Source organism: Panthera onca, chromosome F1 (assembly GCF_046562875.1).
Source record: "Panthera onca isolate mPanOnc1 chromosome F1, mPanOnc1 haplotype 2, whole genome shotgun sequence".
NCBI lineage: Eukaryota > Metazoa > Chordata > Mammalia > Carnivora > Felidae > Panthera > Panthera onca.
In genome coordinates this window covers 21141272-21155852 of record NC_138355.1, presented here as the reverse complement: position 1 = coordinate 21155852, position 14581 = coordinate 21141272, and the positions used below count along the sequence as shown (strand labels likewise).

Sequence of the window (14581 nt, the reverse complement as noted above, 5' to 3'; positions counted from 1 at the left end):
AAAGAGATTAGCGGTGTCTCTGGTGGTGGTGGATAAGGGAAGGTGAGGAGGGAGATGGGGAGTGACTGTTAAGGGCGACAGCGTCTCTTCGGGGTAGAATGAAACCTTCTTAACTTAGATTGATAAAAGTCTCCCAATTCTTAAAAAAGAAAAACCATTAATTGTAGAGTTTAAACGTGACGGTATAGAAGTTATATTTCGATGCTATTTTTTTAAATAGAAAATAAGTCACTATAAACTCCACCTGGAATGATCAGACCAAGAAATTAGCAGGACTTGTTGCCTGTGGGAAGGAAATCTCTGGGAAATTTTGTTTTTACTTGAAAAGAAGGTGTGGATACTGCCATAGCCCCTCGGTTGGTATTATTCTGGACAGCACAGAGCTAGGAAGCAAAGCAAGAGAGGGCTGTGGGAGACAGACGGCATACAGGAAGTGCCCTTAATACCACAGGGCAGCAAACTCTGGCGTGCCACCTGTTCTTGTAAATAAAGTTTTACTGAAACACAGGCACATTCGTTCATCTACAGATCGTCCGAGGCTGCTCCCATACTCTAATGACAGAATAGCCGCAACAGAGGATGGCCTGCAAAACCTAAGCCATTTTCTACTGTTCCTTTACAGAAAAAGTTTGCTGACCCTTGCTCTAAACTCACAAGTCTAGAGTCTTGCTACTTAAATACGGTCCCCACACCAGCAGGATCACCTAGGAGTCTGTTAGAAATGCAGCATCTCAGGCTGCCCCAGACCTACTGAATCAGAATCTGCATTTGTGTTAGTTAGCTGCGTCAGTGCAAAAGCAGATGCGAAGATGGGATCGATGTGCGACGAATTAATTAGGGGCGACAACTACGAGACAGAATAGGATGGGAGCCTGAAAAGGCTGGGGGAGCCATCAGTCCATGCTGCCAGTCTGACCCGGAAGGAAGGAAAGAGGGAAGGGAGGTTTGGTGGAAGGCTACTGTTCGGGCTGAGGAACCCTGCCCGAAGAAAGGGGCTGCTCCCATGAAGGTGGGAGGGGGCCCCGCACCCGGCAGCTCCTCTCCCAAGCCCCTGACGCACCTCTATAGTCAGCAAAAGCGAAATTTGAGAGCCACGGCCCCGTTCTCCAAAGAGCCGCCAGTTTCAGAAAGTTCCTCTCACCATTTTTCTCATCCCTAATGGGTGTCCAGGAATCGAATGTCTACCTTACGTGTCCTGCAGACGTAAGTGACAGCCTAACACCGTGCTGGATATCTGGGGATGACAAAAGTGAATCAGACATGAATTTGGCTCCTGAGGAAATTTCGGCAGATAGAAACGAGACATGTGCCAGAGCTAACGAGGCAGGAAGCAATGTGTGCCCCCAGGAAACCACACCCGAAGGGCTATGGAAGTGGGGAAGCAGAGATCACCCTCACACAGGGAATCGGGAAGGCTGCATGGCCAGGGGGCTCAGCAGGCAGCGGTGAAAGGAGGGACGGAGTAACAGCCCGTTTCACTTCTCACACTAGACGTCACCTCCCTTCTGGAGGGGCATGCAGGCACAAGATACAAAGTCCTCATGGGCAGATGCTAACTTACAACCATCAGGGCACATGCCTCGTCCACACAAGCACGCTCACGTATCTCGTCCTCGCCAAGGTGGGCAAACCCACCCCCAGGGACTGTCGTCGGCATGTGTGTCCATGGCTCTTCCATGCAAAGGGTAGGGGTGCTATAACTTTGCTGTACATCTGGGTCCCGGTCCAGGGAGCAGGGCTATAATGTGGAAGGAAATGGGTAACTCCTTAGGGTCCCATGAGGGCCACCACTCCGATTTTGACCGCTATTGTCACATACAAAGAGGCAGCTGAGGGAGATGGTCACAGACGCCTCATTCTCAGAGGAGCTCTGAGAAAGGTATGTATGTGGCTCTTCCCCTGTCATTAAGACTGGATAAAGGGGGACAGAGCACATCTGGCCCTTTTAAATTCTCTTCACGTCTACACTGACACTTCTGCGTATGGGAACCTGTCTTCTGTGAAGCTCCGTGCTCCGCACAATGAAACTTCTTACCCTGAGGACGCAGCTCCCTTCTTGGGAGAAGGGGGTATCTTAGCATCCCGTGAAATCGCATTTCTTAGATGTCATTCAAAACAAAACACAGAGTCATCAAGGTGCCTAAACAAGGCCAGTTAGACACTAGCCCTCAAGAAAACCCAAAAAGCACTGAAAGTTGTGTCAACTATGTGAACATGTACATTTTTCTGAGGAGTAAGGACAGCTTTCATCAGATTCTCACAAAGGTTTGGGATGCCAAAGAAGCTTCAGTGCCACTGTCCAGTTCATTCAAAATAGTACTGCCCAAGCTAAAAAGAACACATGATTTTAAAAAACAGAGTTCTTTTAAGCATCTGATTCTAGTGTTCTCAATCATCTTGAAACCATCTTGTGAAAATTCCTATTTACCACCATTCCTGTCTCACAGATTAGCTCACTAAATTCCTAAGAAGTGAAAGTTAACATCCCACCTGAGGAAAAATTACAGGTTGGTGGGTAGAACCAAAGATGAGCAGGTTCATGCCCACTGCGCTTAGTGATGACTGTCTCCCCCCATTAATACTAAGTCCTAAGTACCATGGACCAAGCCCCGTGTTGGGCACTTTACATATATGACTTATGTAAACAACGCAAGACATTATCTCATTTCTCAATGTGAGGAAACCAAGGCTCCAATCGGTTCAACGGATTGCGAGAACAGAGCGCTGGTAAGTGTCAGAAGTGGGATCTGAGGCCAAGCCGGTCTGACTCCCCAGTTCTGTACTGGGATATGCTCTGAAACTTGGATCCTCAGAGGAGGAAGACTGGTCTTCAAGTCAGGGACAGTTTCTTAGACATCTTTGTATTCCCTACAGTGCCCTGCCGGGCTTTGCATGGCAAGGCGCTCAGTAAATATTTGTTGAATGAAGAAACGTGGGCCCAGGCTCTAATCCTGCCGTGGACTTACTGACTCAGTCTCCTGCAACTTGGAGCTGCAGGTGGTTACTCAGCTGGGCAACTGCAGGGAACATTTGAAATCAATTATGGGTGAGGAGCAACCTATTAAAAGTCTCTCTTCTGTGTACGCTGGGGTTGAAGGAGGGGAAAGGAAGTTGAGAAGGAGGGAAAGGAACAGGATGGTTTCAGGGGTGGGTGCTGGAGCTTAAGGATTTCATCAGGACGGGACAGAATTTGGCTTCTGTCCACTGCTGAGTTCCAAAAGTCCAACCAAATGGGCTCCTGACCTCAGGCTACTCCTCCTTGGCCCCACGTCCCTAAATTGCCAGGCCCTTGAGAAGTGACTTTTAGGGAGGCCTCTACGCTGGAGCAGCTGCACACGCCCGTTTCCTAGGTCTCCATTGCCCTGCTTCAGAGCACAGGCAACAGGCAACTTTGGGGGTGCCTACCTCTGGGGTGGGGGGTAGGGAGTCGGCACCATCACGCCCCCTTTAGGGGCCAGAGAGAAGCTCAGCACCGAAAGGCTGAGGCCTGCGTTGCCCTTGGCCGTAAATAAAAGGATTCCGGCAATCCATTCTGGAGTTCAACTTCCTATTTTGGAAGAACGTGGGAGTTTGGGGTGGAGGGGGAGGTAACTCCAGTTGATTTTGTTTTCTTTACTAGTTGCTACAAGTGCAGGGTGGTCATAACCCCCAAAATGCCATCTTAGCCCTATCACACAGGTCCTGCAAAAAAATACTTGCATGAAGCCGACCCTAAGGGATGCCTACCAACAACACCCTGGGAGGGGATGAAACAAGACAACCCAGAGGCCAGGGCAGGGGCACCAACCCAAGAAACCAGACACATTCCCCACTACGTGGCTTCCCTGGAGCCGCCTCCTCTCCTGTGCGTGAAGCAACACTGCCACCTAGTGCCCTGCGTGCGAAGTACTCCCTGAGGTCCCACATCTCTTGGGCGGGGCGGGGGCCGGGGTGGGGGGTAGGGGGGGGGGGGTCCTTCACCATGGCCAGTGTGGCTGAATGGCTTGATGTCTCTGCTGAACGGAAAATGCCCCAAGTTTGGGAGACTAAGAACTGGGAGGCTGGGGCTAAGTGGGTAGAAGCTGAGGTTTGAGAGCCATTGGGAAAGAGCATGGGAGTCAAGTCTAGCACCTCAGATTATCCTCAGTGGTGCAGCAGAACTTCAAAGGCTGAATTACGTTTAGCTCCCAGGCACACATCTAATTGTTATTCTGCACAGGTGAAGGCCCACCGGCCCAGGGACAGGCAGTGACCTGCCACAGGGCCAGTGCTGGGTAAGAGAGGGGAGATGGCCTGGTCTGTTGATAGGAGTAAGCAAGTTAGAACCAATCAGAGACCTTTATTCCCACGGAGACCTTTCTTTGGCCACCTCGTGTCTCTCAGCCAGGGCCCACAGGAGCTAAGCACAGTGAGTGGACAAAGACGCCTATGCCCTCGGGAGCCCGGCCGCTAAAATCCTAAAGAAGGAAGGCGTCGTTCCCAGCCCCCATCTTTCCCAGACTTTTACCCTAAATCTTTCCTGAAGATGTTCTGATGTGCACAACTCTGAAGAAAGATAGAGGGCAGAAGGTGGAGAGGAGCTAGACCTGGGTAGTCCCTGCCCTCAACCTTCCTGGTGTGGACCTAAAGGGGAAATACCAGTACACCACAGGGGTCCACTTTGATTTCAAGAGGGAGAAGCCCCAGAGGCTACACTGTCTGCAAAAGATTTCCTGCCTAATTTTACATGCTTGGGGACGTGAGGGAGTTCAGAGGGGCACTTCAGAGAAGGATCGGAGTGTGTGTGCCGTGGCATTTGAGGAGAGAGGGTGGCTGGTGGTGGACAGGTGGGCAAGGGAGGGAGATGCACTGGGGGCTGGTGGGGACGTGCCCCACGGAGCGCCGGAACTGGAATCAGCTCAGGATGCCACTCTCTGCAGAGCACGAGACAGGACACAGAAGGGATAGGACAGAGGGCAGGCACCCACAGGCCTGAATCTGTTCCCTCAGCTCTGGGTTTTAATAACTGAAAGCAACAGTGTCTGAGAGCCTCACTCATATATTCCTGTTGGAGCCTTCTCTAATTCTTCACAGCCAGGGAACTGATCCCAGGTCCCTCCGTGGCTACTGCAGGAGGCGGGGGAAGCGGAGTCGTGGGTCTCGGTCTAGACTGCAAGCACAGTTTCCCTGGCAGATGGGCACTAGGAAGCGAGATGAGGCAGCAAGAAGATGTCATCTGGGAAAAGGTGTGAAGCTGCCAACTCCGATCAGATAATCATCTCATTATTTCTTCCATTTGGCCCCAGAATAAGGATTTCCTTCTCTCTCTCTGCCACCACCTATCTCACAGCCCAGCCCCTTCTCTCTTCCCTCCTCTCGCCCCCTCTCCCACCCAAAACTAAAATAAAGCAAAACCACAAGACTCTAGAGTGCTCAGTGTCTGGGAATCCCAGCTTCCAAAGGAGAAATTGCAGCCAAAGAGGGGGAGACAGCGTGTCCAGAAGGGATGTTCCAGCAACACCCCACTGAAAGAGGTTCCCTCCCTCCAGGTTTCTTTCTCCAGGCTGAAACTTATTTGTAGGCATCCGGCAACCTGAGAAGTTTTTAATTTGGGGAGCTGTCAAGCACCTCAGGAGCTCAGGGGTTCTGCTCCCGCTCTGCGTCTGACACACCTCCTGTGGTTTGGTTTCCCCATCGATGCAAACAGGACTGGCAAACATCAAAGGGCATTGTAGATGATATAAACTAATGAGATTACAATGGATCCACTATGTGCCCAGCCTGGTGTGAGGCTCCATCATGGGGGGCACCCAAAGGGATAATGAGACCGTACACGGTGACCTACAGGTCTAACTCCCACCGCTTGCTGGAAACCTCAGGAAGGCCACAGAATAGTTGTTCCTAATGCCATCCTTTTCTTTGTCCTTCTGGGTGACTTTCTGTGAAAGCCAAGATCTGGGTATAGTGCAAGATACATACGGGTAGAGTTCTGAGATGTTACCTCTGACCAAAACCATAGAGTTCTACACGGTTCCTTTTTACGTCCTCAAACAACACCAGCGGCCTGGCGTGGGAGCGCCCACCTTTTCCAGCAGACCCCGCTGTTCTCAGGATGGATACGTGACCGTTAGGACAGGCAACAGGGACTCCAGGACCCGGGCCAGATAGTGGTTTTCTGCAAAGTTCCAGGGCTGCTCCAAGCAAGGGGAACTGCCAGGATTTATGGCTGCGCACCTGGCAACCTTGTCCTCCCGCGGCCCAGCCCTGCCCCTCCCACGACCCGGCACCCCCTACCCCTACCCCGGGCCTGGCTCACTGCACGGGTCCTTGTCCTCACGTCCTCACGTGCAGCATCAAAGGTGCCCAGGCTACGGGAAATAGAGGGCGATACCTCTTCCCCATTGACAAAGACCCAGAGACCTTCCCCTTTAAGGAGGGGTAGGGAGTGAGCCGAAGGTCTGCTAAGTGCAAGCGCCATGTACAGAACCACAGGAGATCAATACTCATTGGGACAATGCTCTTGTGGTTAGAGTCATTATCGTGGATGATGTCTGGAGTCCGGCCGTGCTGATGAATAAGAGCCCTTCCCCCTCTCTCCCTGGCCACCTCTTCCTGGCTTTCCTGCCCCTGCCCCCTTCCTCTCTGTGCCCGATTCACCTAAACCCGTCAAACGTGAAGCCAGCCGTCCCCCAAAGACCACGGAGAGCCCAGGAGTGGGCCGTTACCTGCAATGATGGCTGGGTTGTTCTGTCCTCCCTCCGGTCTCACCCAGGCTTCCACTGTGAACGCCTCCCGGGGAATCTCAGCCAGCACTTCTGGACGCAGCAGGAGCCGCCCCCGCCTCCCGGAGAAATACAAGACAGGCAGTCCTCCCTGGGACTCTGCTTCCCAGGAGGGGTCCCCTCCACCCTTCTGGATGCCGTCCTCCGACGGACTCGTTCTGACCCCGTGCACAAGGGGATGCTTCGGCAGCGGCCGGAGACGCTGGGGAGAGACACCGGGCTCTCCCTGCACGGCCCCTACCTGCCCCTTCACCACCTGGCGACGACGTCTGGTCTTGGCCCGGCCCTTGCTTTGGGTCTCTGGTTTGGGTTCCTTTGGGCCCACAAAGGTGGTAGCAGCCGTGGCAGCCGTGGCCGAGCGTTCCCGAGTCCCAGCCTCACCTAGAGACTCCTTGGATCCTCCATCACCAAGATAAGTGTCATCGTCTCCCCGAAGCTCAGACCGCCCAGCGGGACCATCCCTGTCCCACGAGGCGGCTGGCTGCTCAGCTGTGCCCCTCAGCCCCACACCTCCAGCTGGGCTCGCAGCCCCCGCGGCAGCTGGCTCACTGCGTCCCGCGGGGCGGGTTCCCTGCCCCCCCACGGGGTAGGGCCTCAGGTAGTCCCCAGGCCTGCTGGGGTAGACCCCAAAAAGATGATGCTGGGGAGCGGCTCTGGGTCTTGGCGGCCTGGCCCCCAGCCAACAGCGTTCTCCTTCCGACAGCACCTGGTTCAGGCGTCCCCTCTGAGCCAGGGACCTCTTGCGTGTCCAGCCCGGCTCAGAGCCGGCAGTGCTGAGCGCCCACCCGGCCAGAATCACCAGGCTTATTCTCAGGATCTTTGGGCCCATCATACCTCCCCCAGCTCTTTACACAGAACCAGAAGTCAACTTCTGGGTACCACACCGGAGTGATGGGGGAGAAGAGGAGGAGACGGCTAGCAGTGGATTCGCAGTCACCGGGGAAACTGTTTTCGTTCAGGGACCAAACTTTCAGGAGCAGCAGCACCCAGGGAGTGCGTCTTCCGGCTCCCTGCGCGGGGCGCTGTGCTGCGTGAGCTGTGCTGCCCTCTCCCTTCTCCCCTGACCTGCTTCTCCTGGCTCTAGTTTAGTCTGTGCAGCACGAAGTTCATTTCTCCGGGTTCCTCTGAACCTCCTCCCACTCGGCTCAGGTTTCTTTCTTTTTCTGTCCCTTCTTCACTGGCCCCTCCCCTCGCTGATACTACAGGAGGGACCCACGGATGGAGGTGAGCCAAGTCCCTCTCAAACACACACTCCCTCACCAACACATACCCCTCGCTACCTGAAGTCATTCAAAGGACGCTGATCTTCTAATTTTCATGGCTTTCTCCTTCTTCCTTCCCTAGGAGTTACGTTCTTTTCGTAGCCCTTAACCTAAGATAGAGCAACCTTCAAACAAATCGCGAGAAGAACTTGCATACAGAGACACAGAATTTGATGCTTATTCTCTAAAAATGCAAAAGGATTCTGGGGGCACAAAATTCCAAGCTGGTACTTAGCTTTTGCTCTCCAGATGTCCTCCTCAGCCAGATGCCCATCCAGCTGCCAGTCTGCCTGTGCAGGTCACAGTGTTTCCCTCAGCCCGGTGCTTGGGCGTGTGGAGTGGTGAAGGTTTTCTAATCCCCTTCCAACTTGTTGGTATGTTGTAAGTCTCCGTGAAGTTCTCCTTGGGGAAGCCAGTCTGGTGTCCTAATAACCTGATGAGTCTGACAGCCCTTGACTTCACCTTCTGGGAGTCTCGTGGGTCCCTGGGAAGATGGGAAAGAGAGGCAGAAGAGCATGTACTTCAGGGGACCTGTTCTCTCTGGTGCCTCCTGCTCTCCTCTCTCCCTCTCCCTCTGCCTGTAATTATCGTCTTGTTTGTTTCATTTAAAGACGATGATGATGTCAAAGCTAATAAGTTCGATGTATCACTCCACCTCCTCCCTGCCCCTCCTTCCTCCTGACAACCTCTCCACCTCACTGAGGCACTGGGGACAGGCACGACTTCCGGTTTCCCCGGTAAACATCTCGGGCTTTCTCCTTCAGCAGCCGCAGCCTACACAATCAATAACAATCAATACTGTCTTGGAGCAGTCTTTTTGGTGTGTATTCTCTCTCTGTCTCTCTCTCCCTCAGACACACACACACACACACACACACACACACACACACTCGCACAATGTGTTGTGAACAGATCTGCTTACTGTCTAATAACCCCCCACCAGCCTCTCAGGGACCACTTGCTTCTCTCTCTTTTGTTTTGCCACAAGCCTCCTGTATTTTTTTTCCTACTTCAATCATTTGGGATTCAAAAGAACAATGCCCCAAATTCACTTTACACCGGACACTGGGAGAAAGGAGAAATGGACGCATCTGACCTAAGAAGCATTAAATGGAAATGCCATGAATCGTACTCCGTAGATCTTCCTATTCTCTCTGAAGTTCCTCACTCTGAAGTTACCAAAAGTCACCATATGCCGAGTGCGCAAATAAGCAAATGAGATGCTCAAAATAAGTAATTTACAAAAATGAACAGCTAAACCCAAGCAGCTATTTTTTCCAATTGATTTCCAATGAATGGATAGGCTGGGGAAGTAAATAACGTGTCTCCAGCCTCCGTAATAATGCTTGCCTCGAGGCAGGCTATCTCAAGGAGTCCCACCCCCAAAACACATGTACGTGTGTATGCACACTCACACACATATGTGCACACCGAGAGCATGGTTGTGAATTCTTGACACAGGTGAGGATGTTTGACCACAGGTGGGTACAGAACAGGGAGAGAAATAGACTGGGTCCTTCATTCACTAAGAAAAATCACTTACGGTTCTAAACCCCCTGCTTGTGTTGCCCACACATAAAACACGCAGCCCACATACTTTGGAGTACGATCGCACTGCCTCTTTTGCCTTGAGACTCCTCACCGCCTTCTAAACTCCTCTACCCCTGCTAAGAACTGACTCGTTTGCTTTCAGAGTGCTGTGCCCTAATCACCCGCTCCCTGGCATGCCCAGCTCCCCTTTGCAGCATCCTCTGGAGCCTCAAAGTCAGTCCCCAAAGAGGAGATCAGTTCAGGCACGTGGATATTACTCAACAGAAATCCCTCGATCCCAGACTGCCTTTTTTCCTCTTCTCATTTTCCTATCTCCCTTCACTCCTTCTGACTTAGTCTTTTTTTCTTCTTCTTTTTTACTGCCCTCCGCTCCCCCCCCCCCCCCGCCCCCAACCACCATGAAGCAGCTCAAAAGAGTTTGGGGCTTTGGAAGGGAGGAGAGGGTGATGTAGAGAAAGACAGAAAAGCACAGGAAAGGGAGAGAGAGAAGGACAGGGCAAGGGAGCGGGAAGGGGGAGGGAGGGAGAGAAAAAGAGAGAGAGAGAGAGAGAGAGAGAAAGAGAGAGGAGAGAGAGGGAGAAACGCCAGGAAGGAAAGGAAGGAAGGAGAGGGACCTTAGTGTAAATGAAGAAAAGATACTCAGGTAAGAAAAGAAGAAAACTTCCCCCTCCCTCCTGCCACCCCCCATGACCCTCAGAAAAAGGTTCCATACCATTCATTTCAGGAAGGAGGGGTAACACAGCAAGGAAGAATCCCGCCTGCTTTTCTCCCCTGTTAATGTGTGAATGATCCTGCAGTCCCTATAGGTCTCTCCTGGATCTCAGCTGCCAGTAATCCATTCATAAGGTTTCAAGAAGCTACACAAAACTCAAGCTTCCAGTTTAGTTTCTCTCTCTCCCCTTCATTCCTTTGCTCACCACTCTCCTTCAGCTCTTGGCAGTCCAAAGTTTAAAAAAAAAAATGTTGAACCATTTCTGTGTTTTCCTCCTGTTGTAACTTTTGCTGTGACATCATAACCCTGCCCACCAACACCCCACCTCTCGCTCTCCTTTCCATCCCACCCCTCATCAGCCCCAGACCCCCCAAAGCACCCCCCCACGGAGAAGAAGGGCTCCTGTCAGTTCCAACGTGTGAAAACACAAAGCTACTAGAAGGTGCCCCTCTCTCCCCTCGACCCCCTCCCCTCTCCCCCTCCCTGCCTTACCCACCGCTCAGCCACGGCTCTCTCAAGGCTTGTAACAATGATCCCATCTGTTTGACATGTGCGGAAAGGTGGGCTGGATTCAAATAATCTGTCAAGTGGATCAGATAAAACACACACACACACACACACACACACACAGCAGCCCCCTCCTCAATTCCATCACACATGCACATCATGCCCCAGCAAAAGTGTGAGAGAAGTCAGACGTGCCGTGCCCGGCACCCACCCGGGATGCCAGGGAGGGAGACACCACATACGCCAAAGGCAACGCACATTTATATATACACAAATTTTGTGGCTTATTTGTTTATGACAAACACCAGCACCCGAGCCCCTACTCCTCTTCCCCAAGTCCTGCCACTCCGCAAGTGCACAGATTGGAAAGCTGGTAGAATCTGTTTTGAAATCTCCAACGAGAGGGTTTTTCCCCCTTTTTTTCACTCCAAAGCACTATCTGTGGCGATCAGACTCGAGCAGGGTTGCCAGCAAATGCAGGAGGCCCCTTCTAGGGTACAGGCTTTCAAACCAGCAAAGCCAGAGGGAATGGATTTAAGGACACACAGCAGGAGCTGGCTGAATTTATTTTATTTTGACGGGGGTAGCTGGGGGAGGAATATCATTTCTGAAATGCCCAGGCAATGAAGGGAGAGGATATGGATTTCTTAAGCAGTTTTTGCAAGAGGAGCGGTGTCTTGTTCTGCAGGTAAATCTATAAGGCGAGAAATTGGAGCTTAGAGATAAACAAGGACCGAGAGGGAGGGAAGGGGAAAGAGACAAGAGAGGGGGAGAGGGGCAGGGGATGGGGACATGGGGACGGAGAGAGAGGGAAAGAAGGGGAGAAGGACAGAGGGGCGAGGGGAAAGGAGAAGGAAGGGAAGAGAGAGGAGGGAGGAGAGAGGAGGGCAAGGGGGAAGGGGGGAGGGGCGGGTTGAGGAGGAAAGGAGTGAAATGGAAGGGGGGGGTGGGGGCGAAGGGAAAAGAGAAGAGTCTGGAAGGAGAAAGGGCTGAAGAAGAAAAGCAGGGAAGAGAGGAGGGAAGAATGAGACCGAAAGGAAGGAAAACAGGGGAAGAGGCGGTGAGGCACTTAAAATATGGAGACCAGGAAGGCAGTTAGAGCCATGATGGCAAAACACAAGGAAATCAGAGGGGCAGGTGAGGAGAGCCACTGCAAAAGGAGGCAGAGATTGGATTTTATGCACAGAAAACAAAGGACACTCAGTGGAGGGGCTCGCTCTAGTGATCAGACACGTTTCAGAAAATCAGATTGCCAGGGTTCAACATTGTCTCTTTAAGTAAACCCCAATTTCCTCCTCCTTTCCTACCTGCACCCTTCCTCCACACCCACCTCCACCTTCCTTCATTCACTTTTTGTTGCCAGCATTATCTTCCCCTGGAGAATACTCCAGTCCAATTCAGACACCCATCCCCCTCCCCCTCAAAAAAGCCACCCTTAATGCTTGGTAGCCTCTTTCTTTGCTTCTGTCCACAGAGGGCCCTGGCTCCTCTTACCTAAAGGTTGAGCTGTTTATGACAATCTGCACTTTGATTTCAACCCAAATGATACTATGTTTCCCTTAAGCCCAGGGACCGGCAGGGCTGTTACTGTTTGTATTTGCTGCCATAGTGGGGCTGGTCAGTTTCCATTAGCATTGTCATTATTATTAAGAGTCTTGGAGCACTGGGAGGAGCCAGTCCACGTTGGCATCCACCTGCAGTGTAGAGCGTTAGGGAGGGGAGAGAGGGGTGGGGGGTGGGATGGGACCCCTTAAGATGGTCACTGATCCTCTCTGACTTTCTGATTCCAAAATGCGATCCCCTGAGGGAAAAGCTCAGCTGGGAGCCGGCCAGGGAGCGTAATAATAAAAGCCTCCCAGAACACAACCAAATGCAGTATCTATATATAGGAGCCGGATCTGTTTTCGCTACTTGCAGTCTAAAATGACACCCGGAAACAAACATTTCAGCAATATGTTTATTGGAATCTTATTCAGCTAGTGCTGGAAAGAGTGAGCTTCTCTGAAGGATTTCACTCGAAGGCTCAGGGCTGTTGCTTTCTGCGCCCTTTGCTCCGGTGCTCAGAGCTGGGAGTCAGGGGCCCTAACTTTCAAGGGGTCGCTTGAGATGCCTCTAGGGTGACCTACCACAGCCCCCTCTTTTGTGGGTGAGGAAACAAGAAAGAAATCACACAAATAACAGCAGGGCCAGACACAGCATCCAGGTCTCCTGAATCCCAGTCCAGGTTTTCCCTCCTCTGGTATGCACCTGTCTTACTGTTTTGGTATCTACATACGAACTGAATAGGAAGACCGGTATCGAAGACTGGCCTCTCCGGCCACATCCAGGCAAAAATGCCCAGGGAGTATATGTTGGTCATATGTGTTCCGTAACTCAGATTCACACGGCACTCAGATGGAAACGCAAATCTGCATTTCCTACTCCTCCCTGTGTATTTTGAGCCAAGGGAGGCCCTATCTTTTTGTCAAACTGTCTGGTGCTCCGTGTGTTAGATAGTCATATTTTTTTCCACGCTACTATTACGATTATAAATTATTATCAGTGCTAATGGTAGTGTTTTTCTAAGTGCCTTTCATCCCAGGTTAGGCTCCCCCACCCCTTGGGGGTTGCGTGGTGGAGACAACGTGTCAGAGATCTATTTCCCCTGCTGACAGTCCCTAATGGGAAAGTGCTTCTTGTAACATTTCAAGCCTTGGGACCAGCTTGTGGAGCCCTTCGGCTGGGGAGAGTTTCACAGTGATGCTGGAACGCGCTCTGCTCACCAGAGGAACAAAAGCTCTCCTGGGTTTATGCGTCAATCAGGACTGCCTTTCCAAGTAGAGTCTGCTCAAAAGACAGTCTCGTAACAAAAAGAACAAGAAGACCGTATACTTGCTTCTCCTCTGACCTCGTGCACATCTGTGTTCATTCTTTCTTCCCATCTATAACAGCACAAAGGCAAGGCAAGTGGTATGTCCATTTTACAGATGAGGACACTGAGGCTGAAAAGCTAAGCAATTTACCCAAAGACCTGTGGAAACTAAGAATGCAGCCAAGACATACCTTAAATGCATTCTGCTAAAGTGGAAGAAGCCAGACTCCAAAGGTCATGTCCTGTATGATCCCATTTATACGACATTCTGGAAAAGGCCAAACTATAGAGACAGAAAAGATCAATGGTGGCCAGAAATTGGTAACTGGGGGAGAAAAGCTGAAGACAAAAAACACAATGGGACTCTGGGGTGGGGGGACTGTTCTCTATCCTGATTATGGTGACGATGCAGGACTACACGCATTTGTCAAAACTCGGAGAAGTACAGACCTAGAAAGGTAACTGCATGCAAATGCTACCTCAAGAAACCCGATGCAGTGTGCCCACTGCTGCGGGGAGAAAAGTGGAGCCGGGGGTGGGCCTGGGATCTTTTGATTCTGCATACAGCGTTCTTCCGTCATTATCCTGCAGGTGTCCAAAGACCAAATGATAGCGTAACAGTGGTTGGTCATGGACTGGGGCCCATCTGTAGATCCCCTCACCTAGCCCCTCAGAGGACCCCGTGGAGCCAGACAGAATGGAGCGGAGCTAGCTTCTGGTCCCAGCTCCGTCAACCCCGAGGACCCTAACACATCAAATAGCCAATCACCAAATGAGCACCGGCCAATGACTAGGCCACCGCTCTGCCACGAAATAGCTGCCTGACCGTGGGCAAGTTAACCAACTCCTGGGAGCTGTCTGTAAACTGGAAACATCAGAATAGAAAACCTCTAAGCTTTCTTCCAGGTCACACTTGAGCTTCTCTAATTTTCAGCCCACTGTTTTCCTAATTGTTTTC

General features: G+C 51.7%; 1 protein-coding gene across 3 annotated transcripts in view; it reads right to left on the bottom strand.

The window, feature by feature from the left end:
- PAPPA2 (pappalysin 2) overlaps positions 1-10526 on the bottom strand; it is a 280044-nt gene extending 269518 nt beyond the window's left edge. For 2 of the 3 annotated variants that reach the window (XM_060643580.3, XM_060643582.3), the window contains exons 1-2: positions 10266-10526; positions 6684-8486 (exon numbers count right to left, since the gene is read on the bottom strand). In XM_060643580.3, coding sequence (XP_060499563.3) covers positions 6684-7572 — 889 coding nt within the window. In that variant the 5' untranslated portion in view covers positions 7573-8486; positions 10266-10526. Of the gene's footprint in view, positions 1-6683; positions 8581-10265 lie in introns of those variants that run through there. The other variant, XM_060643581.3, reaches the window with a different exon arrangement.
- Positions 10527-14581: the final 4055 nt, after the last annotated feature.